This window comes from Emydura macquarii, unplaced genomic scaffold, assembly GCF_026122565.2.
Source record: "Emydura macquarii macquarii isolate MOO-44397 ecotype Brisbane River unplaced genomic scaffold, CSIRO-AGI_Emac_v2 contig_2417, whole genome shotgun sequence".
NCBI classification, from domain to species: domain Eukaryota; kingdom Metazoa; phylum Chordata; order Testudines; family Chelidae; genus Emydura; species Emydura macquarii.
In genome coordinates this window covers 1424631-1439252 of record NW_027132554.1, presented here as the reverse complement: position 1 = coordinate 1439252, position 14622 = coordinate 1424631, and the positions used below count along the sequence as shown (strand labels likewise).

At 50.7% G+C, this 14622-nt stretch overlaps 1 protein-coding gene and 1 long non-coding RNA gene across 2 annotated transcripts in view; one reads left to right on the top strand and one right to left on the bottom strand.

The window, feature by feature from the left end:
- LOC137161994 (cholesterol 7-desaturase nvd-like) overlaps window positions 1-10457 on the bottom strand; it is a 32472-nt gene extending 22015 nt beyond the window's left edge. Inside the window, exon 1 of the mRNA XM_067561507.1 lies at window positions 10088-10457. Coding sequence (XP_067417608.1) covers window positions 10088-10457 — 370 coding nt within the window. The remainder of the gene's footprint in view (window positions 1-10087) is intronic.
- On the top strand, window positions 9415-11730 carry LOC137161995 (uncharacterized). Its single transcript, XR_010922237.1, has 2 exons — window positions 9415-9564; window positions 11504-11730. It is a non-coding gene; the product is annotated as an uncharacterized lncRNA (long non-coding RNA).
- Window positions 11731-14622: the final 2892 nt, after the last annotated feature.

Genomic DNA, 14622 nt, shown 5'->3' with positions numbered 1-14622 from the left:
AGAAACCAAGCTGAGGGCTTGTCTACATGGAGCATTAGTCCACCCCACGGGGTGTAACTGCTAGAGCACATCAGCGTGGTGCACAGTGACCACTCCATGGAGATTCTGCTGGTGTTTCCTAGTTTCCTAGTGCGTGTTACCACAGGCCTGTGTGCTTTGATGCAGTGCAGATCACACCCTGGCTTGTCACACACTACATCACCATGGGGACAAGCTGTTTGGGAACGCCTGCTACTGACCTATGGTCCACTGGAGCAGTAGTTTGTAACCTGCCGGCTGCCTGCGGCCCACTCAGCACACAGCTGTGGCCCATGTGACATCCTCAGGGCCATACAGGTAGTGAATCTACTGTCTGGATGCAGCCCCCGTAACATCAAAAGCTGCAGATGTGGTCCACAGCGGTAAAGAGGTTGAGAACCACTGCACTGGAATGGCCAAGTAGAAAACCCAAGTTAAGGCAGCTGAGCTGGAGTGAACAACCGGGCAACACCTGCCCCGCTGGCCATGCCCTTTGCTTCCTTGGATGAAAGCAAGCCCAGTTACAGAAACGAAGGAAGATTTGGTGTGTCGCCGGTGTGCACGGGGTAGCTTTCCTTGAAACTCTCACCCCAGGGATTGCTACAAGTCCAACGGAGAAAGGCTGTTTCCTCCAGAGAGTTTCTCTTTAATATTAGAGACTTTTGGAAGCCTTGATCCTGAGGGTGCGGCCGTTTAATGACCAGAGTTCAGAGGCTGGATTCACAGCTGGACTTTGGCACCTCACTGCCGCCGTAGGCACCTAAATCCCAGAATCAGGCCCCACTGGGATTCACCCCCCCACTCAGCAGTACTCTGTAGGTACTAAAGTTATTTATCACCTATGTTTTGCAGTCACAGTTCCCTAGCTCCTATGTTTCCGCTTCTGTGCGCGCACAATGCAGCCCCATGCCAGACACCCAGACACTCAAGCCCCAGAGCGATGCATGAGTGGGGGGGCGGGGGGGAAGATAGTCATTCAGCCGCCTCACTCACATGCAGGGCTCCGAGCGCACCTCGTGGATCGGGTCCTATGTGAGAGATCAGAGAAAGCAGCTGGGGGCAGGGGAGGATGAGGAAGATCTCCCTCATAAGTGTGTCTTTTAGCCCAGTGGTTAGAGTACCACGCGGGTGCACTGGGCTGTGTCTCACCCCTGCCTGGGAAGGGGGGGGGGGTGGGAAGGGATTTGAACAGGGCTCTGCTAGTTCACAGAGGAGTCCCCTAAGAACTGGGCTATTCTGATGCGAGGCGCCATCAGTCTCCCCTGTCGAAGCTGTTGTATTGTGGATAAATAATGAAAGAGAAGGACTCTGGAGCCTGATGCATAGCGCGTTCACCCGGAAGGTGGGAGACTCAAGAGCCAGTCCCCCTGCTCCAAGTCGCTCTCCCCACCCCTAGCTTCTTGCAAAAAAACCCCCAAAAACCCAGCGTAAGCCCCTACCACCAAGAGAAGGTTTGCCATTGAGAATCCTAAACAGAGAACGGCGCCGAATTAGCTGCTGAATTGCCTGAGAGGAGGGGGGTTCAGGACACACCCCTCCCCTTGGCATTTCCCAATGGCCAGGTGAGGTGAGGAGCTGGGTAGCATGCTGCCCCCTGGGAATCCCATGCTGAGGTGCCTACCTCTCCCCATGCCCTGTACAGGGAGGCCAAGTGCCAAACGCAGGTTTTGGGAATCCCAGGGATTTTTCTAGGCACCTGGAAGTGACGCGTGGCGACGCTCTGTTCCTTGTACAACTAGCTCCAGATGTGTTTATCCTTTCGGTCTCTGCATTCCTGGTTCAGTTCCCTAGGAACAGCATGGAAACATTCAAACAGCCACCCAGAATTCACACGGCACCCACAAACCCAGAGGCTGAGGGTGGAGCAACAGGCTTATCTACCCATCAATCTGCTGGCTCCTGCGCAAATTCGTCACGTTTAATTAAAATCACTCAATTTAGCACATACGAAGGCAGGCTGAGGACTGTGGGTGGCAGGAAACCAGAGAAGCAATAGCCAGGTGTCCCAGCTGCATCCTCAGCATGCTGAGATTTTATAGGGTGGTTGCAGTTTCCATTATCCGAAAGGAAGGCGGCTGGTCCCAGGAGCTCTCCACAGGATATAGCCACAGACAGCCAAACCTCACAGCCTAATATGAATTCACTTCCACAACCCGACTGATGGGTATGTTTGTGAACCACACACCAGGAGCACCATTCAGGAGCTCCAAGATGCAGACATTCCCCCGTTCAAAGCTCATCCAGCCAGGGGACACCTCTACACGGTGACTCAGTCTCATCTAGCAAAGCCAGGCCAATACTCCTCTCATACCCTACATTCTTCAGGAAGTGACGGAGGCCAAGAACTGAAGCTTCAAGAAGCGATTGTTTACATGGGACCGACACCATCCAGAGTTATAATGAACAACTGAATTGGGAAGGATGTTAAACATCTCCAACCAAGAGACTAATGGGGAGGGCATGTTACACCACATCTGTTACTACAGGACATTGGACTAGCCGGGCCTGGGATCTGATCCAGTCCCATCATTCTAGAAGGGGGTGAAAGCCGGAATGAGTTGGAACGGCCCAGGCCAGCATTTTAATCAACAAACCTGATTTTGAAGGCAGTGGGTATAGTTAGACAACCTGGAGGAAAATATTCTGCGAATGGGAGCCTGTCAATAGCACCCAGTAAGTAACCCGTCCTGGCCCAGGACCACTTTTAAACACCAGTAAAGACCAGGAACAGTCTATTTCAAAGTTGACAGACTACAGGAATTATACATATAATACAAACAGGTGAGAACAGCAATGTTATTCATGGAGGACAGGGCCGTCAATGGCTATTAGCCTGGATGGGCAGGGATGCAAAACCATGCTCTGAAGTGTCCCTAGCCTCTGTTTGCCAGAAGTTGGGAATGGGCTGCAGGGGATGGATCACGTGCTCTGTTCATTCCCTCTGAAGCACCTGGCATTGCCCACTGCTGGAAGACAGGACCCTGGGCTAGATGGACCATTGATCTGACCCAGTGTGGCCGTTCTTATGTTCTTTGGAACAGTGTTAAATGTGGATTCAATTGATTTTCCATTAATTGGCCATTCCAGGCAATCACTAGTGTTATTACTAAAACCACTCCTAACACTGAGTCCCAAAGCTGCACCGAGAATGAAAGTGCTACAGATAATACAAGTACAAGAGAACAACAGGATACTACAGAAAAACTCTTCTGAACCAACCTTCAGATGACCATTCTGGGCGATAAAGAGCTTTATAATAAAACAGCCTAGAATACTTGGTTCCAGAGTGGCACAGAGGACAAAAATGATACATGTAATATAACTAAGAGAGAGCAAGGTAATACTTATGAAAAAAAATAGCTGAACTGACCACATTAACTCTCCATTTCAGGCAATAAAAGGTTAATTATCAGTTAAACTACCCAAAATACTTGGTTCTGACATTGCACAGAACAAAAATATTGCACATAATAGAACAAAGTGAGAACATCATACTCCTGGAAACATGACCAAACCAGCCTTTAGTTCTCATTCCGTTCGATACATCGATGTATTATTGATTTAAATTATCCCAAACCATATATTCCCAAAGTTAAGGGACAATAAAAATAAATGCATAGACCTGTCTAATACAGAGTCATGTTCGGAAGACTTAATACTTATTAAAAACGCAGTTAAAAATCAACTTTTAATACTGTACCATCTTCTGTGCAAGAAAATGTGATGTTAGCCTCAAATCCACCCCCCCACACACACACACACACACTGCAAAAACAACTAAATACTTTTACAAAGGGACCGTCCTCGCCTTCTCTGAAGCAATCTCATTAATTAGCTCATCCCAGTCTGCCTTGCTTCTGAATTCTCTCTAGGAATAACTGCCAGATCACTTAACCTTTCCTGTCCCACAGACATTTGAGATAGATCTTGATTAACTTTAGCTTGCTGAAACGTCTTTCATTAGCAGTCATGGTTACAGCAAAAAAATACGCAGCACTGTTTCTGTGGTAGGGAAACTCATAACTAAAGGCCTTTTGTGAATGTAGCTAAGGTGATCAATGAATGCTTCCATTTCTAAATCATCTTTAAAGATTTGCTTGCAAAAACTGGTGAAGAGCTCAATCTCAAAATCTTCAGAATTTAAATCCTTAGGGTAGAAATTTAGCAAGCAGCATGCATCTCTCTTTAGGTATTCGATGCTGAGACTTTCCAGTTTGTCACCCCTCAAAAAAGCAAAATTTTCATTGACTCATGCATCCTGTCCATTTGTGTTAATATTGCGTCTAAGATGGAGTTGAAAACCTCTCATTCAAAAACTTTGTTCAGGATCTGATGCAAGTTCACCTGGCATTACTTTCCTTCTTCACGATCAGTTCTCTTAGCTATGCGGATATTCCTAACTTTTCAGCCTGTGAAGCAGTAGCTTCCTTACATGAAATGAACCCCAAAGATTAACTCCCATAAAGTGGCCACCAAATAAACAGTGAGCCGTTTGAATGTCAAGATCCACATGCTGCAATTTTTTGCACGCAACTTTAATATTTGCTAAAATACTATACCACAAGTCAGCCAACCAAATGTAAACTTTGAAATGTTTGTTCACAAGCTATCAGCTTCCAGCTTAAGTTCTGGCATAAGATTGTGTGAAGCCTTGATCTGATCTAACACGCCAAAAAACACCCTCCATCTGATTACGTAGTGGATGGATCGCCTTAATCCTTGCTGACAATCTTGTCATATTTTGACATTTTAAAATAATGCTGGTATGCTTTTTCAACACACCCCAATGACTAGTAGAAGCAGAGAACAGGGTATTCAATCTTTGGACAATTCCAAAGAAATAGAACAACTTGGAGAAGATGCTGCAATGCTTGTTCTCCAACAAGATTCAGTGAATGAACAGCACATGAAACAAGAGAGACATATTGATTTACCTGCTGAATTTGATGTCGAACACCTTTGTATGCTGCAGCCATGTTAGCTCCAATGTCATACCTTTTTCCCTGTATCAGCAATATCTAACCCATCTTTTTTTCCAGCTTCTCTAAAATAACCTCCAGAACACTCTGCTCTGTTTTGGTATGAATATTGGTGAAATCTACAAAGCTCTCAACTTCAGAAACTCAGCATACCTTAATACTGAAGATATTTGTTCTGTTCAGGAGAGGTCCGGAGTACAGTTAGACATAATATAGAATATTTAACTTTCCTAAGCTTGTTGACAATAGTCCGCCATACTTTTCTTGGGGTTTTACCAATAAATTCATTTTGAATTCAGTTTGGTAAGTTTTTCACCTTTGTGGGACTGGCCTTAATAGCTTTCAAATGATCTCCCAACACACTATTGTACCTCGCAAGCAATTCTCGTAAGCCCAAAAAACTAATATTACGAGACCTGTCTAATTTCTCATCTGAATCTATCAAAACTAAATACCTCTCATGTAATATAGCAAAATATCCAGGAGATGACACAAAATATTGTGGCATATTTCCTTCTGTATCTGATTGCAGGTTTCCTTTGTCAGTTGTGTGATCTTTTTACAACCATTCTGCAAGTTCTATTCTCCACATGCTCCTTTGAATGTTCACGTTGTCATACTCGCTAAAGCAGAAGAAGTTTGTGAGCCCAGTTTCATAGTTAGCAAAGAAAGATGAGGAATTTGCCTAGAAAAGCAAATAAGTGAAACAGAACAAGGAGGCCGGAGTCAAACTGTACATCAACTAAGGTTGTTGGTGTAACTCTCCATTAAGAGTTGTGACAAAAACCCACAATTTTAATATTTCCCTTGCCTTTCTTTGTGTTTGCTAGGTGAAAAGTCTTGTTCGTAATTAATTGTTCTTTTCTACCAAAAGACAGCAAACAATCTGTCACTGGAAGATGGATCTTCCTTGTCAAACTCAAAATTCTGCTCCATGCTTTTATTCACTTGTCATGGTTTCCACAGCTTTGATGTTTCCTGGGCAGCATCAATTCTGTTGTCACTCATCGGAACGGAACCCAGTGTCACCGATCTGTGCAGATTATCCTTTTGTCGTGTTTGCTTCCTTCCAGATTTGCCTTTTCTTGCATTTGTCCTGAGGCTTTTTCAGAGAATACACTATCTTCTTCCCATTTGCACATTTACCTATTGACTTCTGCGCAGCCTGGATGGGACAACATGTTCGAGAAGTGTTGCAGGAACATGTCTCAACTGAAAATAATGTAACCACATACTCCTTTTCCATTTTGACTTCTTTCTGTATAATCCTTTGATTAGGAAGCAGCCAGTCTGTGCTTGTAGAAATAAGCAATTTCGATTCATTATCAGATCAGCTAGACCTTCCATGGTCTTTGATTTGCAATCACCTCCTTTTGAGCCAAGCACATGTTCTGCATGTTACACTGCCCCTGCTTTACGAAGTGCACAATTTCGTCTACAAGCATGTACCCAGCTGGGAATTCAATAGGATCAGGGTTTAACTTTCTGTTAGCATGTGTGGGTAACGTGGTCATTTCCAAAGCCACATTGTCCTGCCAAAACTTCTTTTAGGTAGAATGTTTTGCAGGAAGCAGAAAGCCAACACCATTTCATCCATGTTCACATCCTTCAGCTTAGTTAGCCTCCAGCAGGGAATTCACACTTTCTGATATGTTTGTTGTCATGCCACTGGTTTTCCCACATATTCCTGTTTTTTCCAAGAGCCATCTTCCAACCCACAGGGGAGTCATGACCACCCTTCCCTTCCCACATTGCTGAGCGGGACGGGAGTCTCTGCTATATCCCACAATGTGGGAATGTGGATTCTGGTATACAAACACTGAGAACCATTGGCCTCACGCAATCTCAGTCAGCGCTACCATGATACAAATAGCTAAAGCAAGGACGGATAACTGGAGATGCCAAGGCCACATCCGGCCTGCCACATCATTTTATTTGGCCTGCCACTGTTCTTGATACCACTACAACTAGGGTTGGGCCACCCAGAAACAGAGAGCCGTGGACTGGACTGGAGCTGCTGCAGGGTCAGGAAGACGAGCCCAACAGGGAGCATCTGCAAACTTCCTGTCCCAGCTGCAGCCTGCAGAGCAAGCTAGTTAGAGCAAGGGAGTGCATGCAAAGTGCATATCTGACCAGGAGCATGCACGGCAAGGAAGTATGTCTAGGGTTGCCAAGCGTCTGGTTTTCGACCAGAAAGTCTGGTCAAAAAGGGCACCTGACTGTGTCCAGTCAGAAACACGGACTGCACACCAAAGCCCAGCTTCCGCCTGCGGGGGCACAGGAACAGTGGGGGCAAAGCAGGTGCCACCCACCACAGCACGGCACTTGGCTACTGAGAGAGCCGGGGGTATGCATGGCTGCGCTCATCTCCCAGCCCCACTCTGCAGGCAACAGGTGAGTCCCAGGTGAGGGGAGGGGCCAGGCCAGTTCCCTGCTAGTGTCTTGCACTCTCATGCCCCCTCTCTCCAGCCTGCACCTCCACCTGCCCACTCCCCACGGCTCGCTTCAGTCTTCCCAGCAGCAGGTCCCAGGGCATGAAGTCACCATCCCCGCTGAGCGGTTGTGACTCTCCCGGCTGCCGCAGGTAACGTGGGGCGTCTCTGGGCACCCCCCAGGGCTGTCGGGCTCTGGGCAGCTTGGGAAGGCAGCTGAGACCGGGGGGAGCAGTGCACAAGGCTGCAGGTGTTGTGGGGCAGGGATGCAAGGCTGGGGTGGTGTGTTGGTCTTGTGCTGTGTAAGTGGGTGGTTGCGTGTGTTTGCATTATACAGTGTGTTTCGGGTTATGCTGTGTGCGGTTGCCTCATGTGCACTTTTTGTGTCATGCTGTATGGGTAATTTGTGTCGGGGTTGCGTGTGTGTGTTTTGTGTTGTGCTGTGCCGGTATTTGGATTGGGTTGTGCTGCGTATGTGTGTTATGCTGTATGTTGTCCAGTCAGAAGCTTAAAATCTCTCTTTAGTGTCTCATTTAAATGGGCCCAGCTTCAGAGCCCAGGAATTCGCCCCCCAATAAGGCTCTGGGATCCCAACAGCTAAACAATCGGGGCAGTACAACAAAAATCCAAACCCAAACTAGACACCCACCCACGAGAAGAGAGGCTGGGAGTAGGAAATACCTTGTCCCCAAAAAGATATTTATTTATTTCTGGTGCATTTCAAATGCCGTCCAAAGTTGATTTCCTTTTTTTTTTTTTTTTTTTTTAAAGGTACTTTGTGCACAAAGAAAGAAATCAGAAGGAGAAATGAGAACACAATTGTTACCCTGTAATGCTGCCGCACGCAGACTGGATACTGATTTTGATTATCGCTGACAATTTAAAAGTCTCATCTGGTTGAAGTCAATAGGTCTGACCCGGTTTTCAGGTTGGCTGGGATGCTCCCCAGTTCTTCTAAAGCCTGTTTTGTTTTTTATAGACAAGGTAGATAATATGAGGCTTTTTAGTGTCATTTTTGAATCCACATGTAAGGTGTAATAGACAAACTTTCAGGCCAGGAAAATTGCTTCTTGAGGGAATGCTGAGAACTCATATCAGCAGACCTGACTGATCACACAGTGATTTCTTAGCACTAGTCCTACATGGAGGAGGCGGAGTGGGAGAGGCACAGCAAGGTTTCAAAAGCTGTGGCCTGAGGTAAGTAGCGGGTTGATATATTTTAGAAAATGAGACTAATGCAGATCACAGAAGAAATACATAGAGGACAGGACAAATGCATTCCCTTGGCTGGGAGGTTACTGAGCGCTGAGGCCTATAGGATGCACAGATGGACAGGGAGCATTTCTTCAGATTTCTCCTCTCCACAGCATCATGGATCCCCGGCTGCAAACACATCCATGCCTGTGAGCAACTTTGGAGCCATCCCCGTCTGTTAATGAAGTACCTATTACAAGCAGCCCTGTCCTCGGCAGCCGATGGCATTGGCTCAGCTCTTTGGATTTCTTTCCACAGTCACAAGTTTTGGGCCCAAACCTGCACATTCACTTACAAGAATCATCTCTGCTCCTGCAAGGAATCCAACTGCCTGTAAACCGACTTCAGTGGGGCTGCGGATGTGAGTAAGGCGGAGCCAGATGAAGCCGGGTTTTCAGAATCAGGCCCTTTAACATGCCCGTTTTAACTTCTCTTTGCACAAGACTCTGAGCAACTACACCTTGTTTAGTAAGAACCAAATGGCAGTTTCGGCTGTAAAGGGGAGAGAGCGGCGAGTAATGGGGCGGGGGGAGAGAAGTGAGTGGGGGCAGGACCCTGGGGAGGGGGCGAAGCAGCGAGCACAGCGAGCCGGCCGGGGCAAGAGCCTGCCAGCGCCATTCGCCCGAAGCTGGGGGAAGTGGGCCAGGGTCCACGCCGGCCTAGCAATGCGCGCTTCGTAACTGCTCCGGCAGGGAGAGACGTGCCCAGCGGGGCAGCACCGGGCCCAACCGCCGGGCCCAGCCGGGTGCAGCCCGGCAGCCCCCCGTTACCCAGAGACTCCGGGCGCGGTCGGGAAGAGCGCACGATGGTCCCACCCAGAAGGGACCATCTGGGAAATACCAGGTTGTCTACGGAGAGCAGGAGCCGGGCCCGGGTCCCAGGTCAGTGCCGGGCTCCCCCCGCCCCATGCAACGCGCAGGCAGCGCTGCTCTGCGGGCACGGGCTGGTTCCGGACCGGGAAGCTCCGTAGCTCTGAGAAGTTCCGCGCCAAGCGCCGGCCCGCGAACGCCGCGATCCCGGCGGAGCTGGTCTGCACCCGGCCGGGGATCACCAGAGAGCCCCGCGCACGATTCGGATCCGCGTCGGATCCGCAAACCCGGCCCGCGCATGTAAAGCGGATCGCCGCAGGTGTGCGGGGCTGGAGATAGAACCTCTGGAGCCGGGGCCAGCCGGGATCCGCAGACACGGAGCGGGGCTCTGGTGATAAGCGCAGCAAACGCCCCCCCGGGACCCGTTTGCCCGGGTCATCCTGCAGATACACTCCAGAGCTTCCCGGCTCTGGGGGCGGGTTCGCCTTGCAGCCCCCCCACGGCAACGCCGGAGTGAATTCGGCGCCCGCCCGCCCCGCACAATGCCCGGAGCAGAGCCGGAGTTAATTCGGCGCCCCCCGCGCCCCGCACTCACCCAGCGCCGCCAGGCTGCGCACCCCGCCGCGGGGCAGGCGCTGCGAGTCCAGCAGGCGGTACCAGCCGTTGGGGTAGAGAGGCGGCAGCTCCCCGGTCCGGCGGCTCCTGCTCGCCCGGCGGGCGGCCTGGCGGCGGCTGCAGCCCGGCTCCGGCAGGTAGCCCACCCGCTCCGGGGCGCGCCGCACGGCCAGCGGCCGGGCGCACAGGCGGAGCAGGGCGGCGCCCCCGGCCACCAGCAGCAGCAGCGGGGGCAGCGCCCGGCCCCAGCGCCCCGGGTCCCCGGCGGGCAGCAGCAGCAGCAGCGCCCCCGCCGCGCAGAGCAGCAGGAGCAGCAGCGCCGCCAGGCTCCGGGGCAGCCAAGGCTCCATCGCGCCGCGCCCCGCCGCGCCCCGCCGCCCCGCTCTTATACCTGCCGGCCGGGGCGGGACGGGGCGGGGCGGCTCCAGCCCGACCGGTCCCTCCGGCAGAGCGGGGCCGGCTGCCTCCCGGGCCGCAGCGCGCTCTCCCCAGGCGGGGTGGAGGGGGGGGGCACCGGCGCTGTCCTGCCCCGCGGACGGCACAGGCGGGCAGGGGCATGTCCCTGCCCGGGGCTGGCCCGGGTCAGGCCAAAGGGGCTGGGATCAGCCGCCCGAAGGGGGTCCCTGGACCGGCTCCGACTCCCACCGACGGAAGCTGGGTCCATCAAAGCTGCCGCCTCCCCCAGCTCGTCCGCTACTCTCCTGGGATACCTTGGATGCACATCCCGGGGGGGGACGCATCATCCCCCCGATGCGAGCGGGACTGAAGCAGCTCCAGGAACATGCCCAGCTCGCGGGGCCCAGGAGCAGGGGGCAGGTCTCCTTTCACCCGAGGCTACAGGCACCGAGCAGAGAAGTGACGGGCCTCAGGCGCCAGCAGCTCATCCCGAGCTCAGACCAGGAGCAGATCTGGCTCCCAGCCCCTGCCCTAACCCTTTGACCATCACTCCCCTGTCCTGCTGCTCTGGGAGCCCGTTGGGAAGGGAACGGGTCGATACTCAGGACACCGGGGCTCTGTTCCCCCATAACGTTGGGCAAGCTCTGGGCCCCTTTCGCCGGGGCAGACTGTGCCCTGGTTGGGGCAGGGACTGTCTCCCCCTCTGTCTGCAGAGCAGCCAGTACCTCCTTCCCCTCCCCTCCCCTGTTGTGACCCAGCCCTTCGCCTTTCCGCTAACCAGCTGCCTTTCCGATTATTAGATCTGCTTTGAAAAGTTTGACTTTGCAGCCTTACCCTCCCATCTCTGCTGAAACAGGAGCCCTGAGAACCTGCTCTCTGCTGTCCCTGCTGCTCTGGGTAGTGGGGGGTTGGGGCTTAGCAATGAGGGGGTGTCCCCTGGCTGTCTCCCCCACCCGTTCAAACTGTCAGGCCTCCCTCTCCCTTGTGTCTCTTTCCCCAGACTCCAGCCTTCTGCACCTCCTTTCCCCCTCTCACACTGGGAGTGCGTCGGACCGAGCGACTCCGCGGTGTCAGCATTGCACCAGATGTAGGCTTCAGCCCCAGCGGAATGACACTGAATGCTAGCGGAACTCATCACATTTCACTTGGGCTGGAATTTGTGTAAAGACAGCCCCTGGCCGGGGACTGAACCTGGGACCTCTGGCTATAAAAGTACGTCTGTTTGTCCTTGGTTCTCTGTGTCAGCTTGATTGAAGTTTATAACATGGGGGAGGCTGTGTGCTGAGCCTACCAGCTTGGTGGAAAGGCTGAGAGCTTCCTAATGAGGCTCTACTCTGCCATCCTTTGAGCCCTGATCTCTCTAGATCCCTTGACATGAGGGTAGAGCAAACTGAGGGAGAACAGGGGTTTAAAAAGCCAGCTGGTAAGTGACCAGAGGAGGTAGGGACCAGGAACAGCATACAGGAGTTTAGCGAGGCAGCTAGATACACATAATAAACCTTCTGTAAACGTAGGCTCATAACCCTCACCACAAGGGGGAGAAACACACACAAAGACCAAACTAAAAAACCCTACATTGAAGATGGTTGCATTCGGCTCTTGAAGTCTGCGATTTAGCTCATGCAGGTGACAGAATATATCTGACAAGCAGCCCAGACGAGAGAGCCAGGCCATGTCATGCAGTCAGTGAGAGTGGGAACGGAATAAAGTTCAAAGAAACGTGCCAAGACCTGGCCCCCTGACAGCCGTCAAACCTCCATGTGGAGCAGAAGATTGATGTGCTCACTTCCCCTCTCATTACCTGGAGCGGAAAAGATTCTGGAATTCAAGGGTTGAGCTTTTATAAAATTCACCACTTTCCCAGCATTGTCCAGCACCTCCTTCAAGTTGGTAGGCGTGCTTTTGGCAGCACGTGCTTCCCTATGCGTACTGCAGTGCATCCACATCGCAGTGGGAGCGACTGCTCTGATACGTGTCCCATCATTGGCTTTGCTCCATTGGTGCAGATGCCAACAATGACCAGGTGATAACATGCTGATTCATGAAGCTGTCAAGCAGCCTGAAATCTCCTCAGTTGTGGCTCTGGTAGGCAGCAACAGGCAAAACAAAATCTCCTCCTGTATTGCATCTTCCCCAATGTACTGCATGTGGACCAGAAGGTGAGCTAAGCCTGCCACGTCCATGGATTCACCCAGCTGGACAGCAAAGCACTGGCTGGTAGTGACATGGTTCACTAATTGAGTTAGGACATCATTGGCCATGTCATCAATTCGATGTGACACTGTGTTGTTTGATAATGGCACTAACTGAATTCATTTTGGGGCCTTCTCTCCAAGCATAGTGCTTACCGTGTCTGCAGCCGCTGGTCGTGTTAGTTCCTCTGCTACTGTGTGAGGTTTTCCTGACTTCGCAGTTCTCCAGCTCACTAAGTATGAGGCTTCAAGAGCCTTAATATTAGCAGAGCGTAAACCTTCCTTGCTCGCCCTTAGCTGCGCCCGCGTCCTCTTGAAAAATTCTGGTGGTTTGTCCTGGTGTTGTTTGTTTTCTTTCCAAGTGTTTGCACAGAAGAGATGGTTTTAGGCTGTTATTTGACAGGCCTTCACCACATAACAGCGGGTATTCACTGTCTCCAGTGCAAGTGAATCCCATTTCGATGTACTTTTCGTCCTATTTACATCTCTGATGTAGATCCAGTTTTGTCCCTGGTGTCAATGTTTCACTTTACAGGCTGAGAGCTGCCGGTTGAGTCAGTAGTGACCTCAGAGTGCACGGGTACTGGCAAGACAAATTTCATCACTTCACTTCTCATCGCTGCTACCTTGTGTGTTCTTCTTAACACTTCCTGTTTTCAGCCATCTGTCCATATTTCACTGTTACTACAGATATAGTTATAGTGTAACATATACAACCGGAAAACCCCCACAACCCTGACTCAGTTCTGAGCTCAGTTAGTTCAGGGCACCTTTGGTGTCGGTTGGAGGAAGAAGACCCCCTGCTCTGACACTGTGAGGAGCTTTCTACCAGTCTAGGAGTGTTTGATCTGCTGAGGAACTGACACCAGTTTGTTTGGTGAGTAAACTGATTTGAGTCATGCCTGGAAACAATAAAGGCCTAATCTCACATGATCTGTCACAAAATGCAAGCTGCCATGTGACCTAGAACTTGAAGATTGTTTCTGAGTGAAGTTTGGGCACTCCCTTGAATGTTGCGGCCAAGGTTTGATGGTTTTATGCAGCGTTGCTGTAGCCATGTCAGAGCCAGGATGTTAGAGAGATACAGGAACCTTCTGTGGGATGAGTGTATTGCTGTATGGAAGCATGCATCTTGAAGGTCGAGAGCAGAAACCAATCGCCTGAATTTAAAGGAGTTATAGCTGCCAGAGTCACCATCCTGAACCTTTGAGACCTCACAGATTTGTTTAGGTGTCTGAGATCTAAGATTGGTCTCCACCCACCATTTTTCTTTGGTCTAAGAAATTATCTGGAGTAGAAGTCCTTTTCTCTGTGCTGACTGGGGACTGGCTCTGTTGCTCCTAAACAAAGAAGGTACTCTACCTCCTGTCTTAGTAGGAATGTATGAGAAGGGTCCCTGAAGGAGGATGGGGAACGGGAATGAGGAGGAGCGAGGGAGGGAGGTAAAATGGATGGCATAGCTCAATGATATTTCCATCACCTGTTTGCCTGAGGTGACACGCTCCCATGCTTGTTGGAAATGGGAGAATCAGTCTCCAGATAGTGGGAGGTGGGCAAATCATTGTAGCTGACAGGCTAAGAGAAAGACAGGGTCCAAACCCTCGACCATCCTGTCAAAACTGATTCTTCAAGGACGAAGCCTTCTGTGAACTTGTGTTGGGCGGGTTAGAGGAACGTATGTCTTCTTCCAAGAGGTTACATTGGTCTCTGAAAACCACAGAATTGCATCAAGCAGGATCTTTGAGCTGTTTTCAATCAACTGAATTGTCTTTTGTTCGCAGGAGTGTAGATCCCTAACAAGGGTAATGTGGCCCTGGAGTCTTTAAGAGCATGCACAACTCGTTGGTATTCTCCGCAAACAACTTCAGACCATCAAATGGAAGATCTGTACTGTATTCTGGACCTCTCTGGGGAAGCCAGACAACTG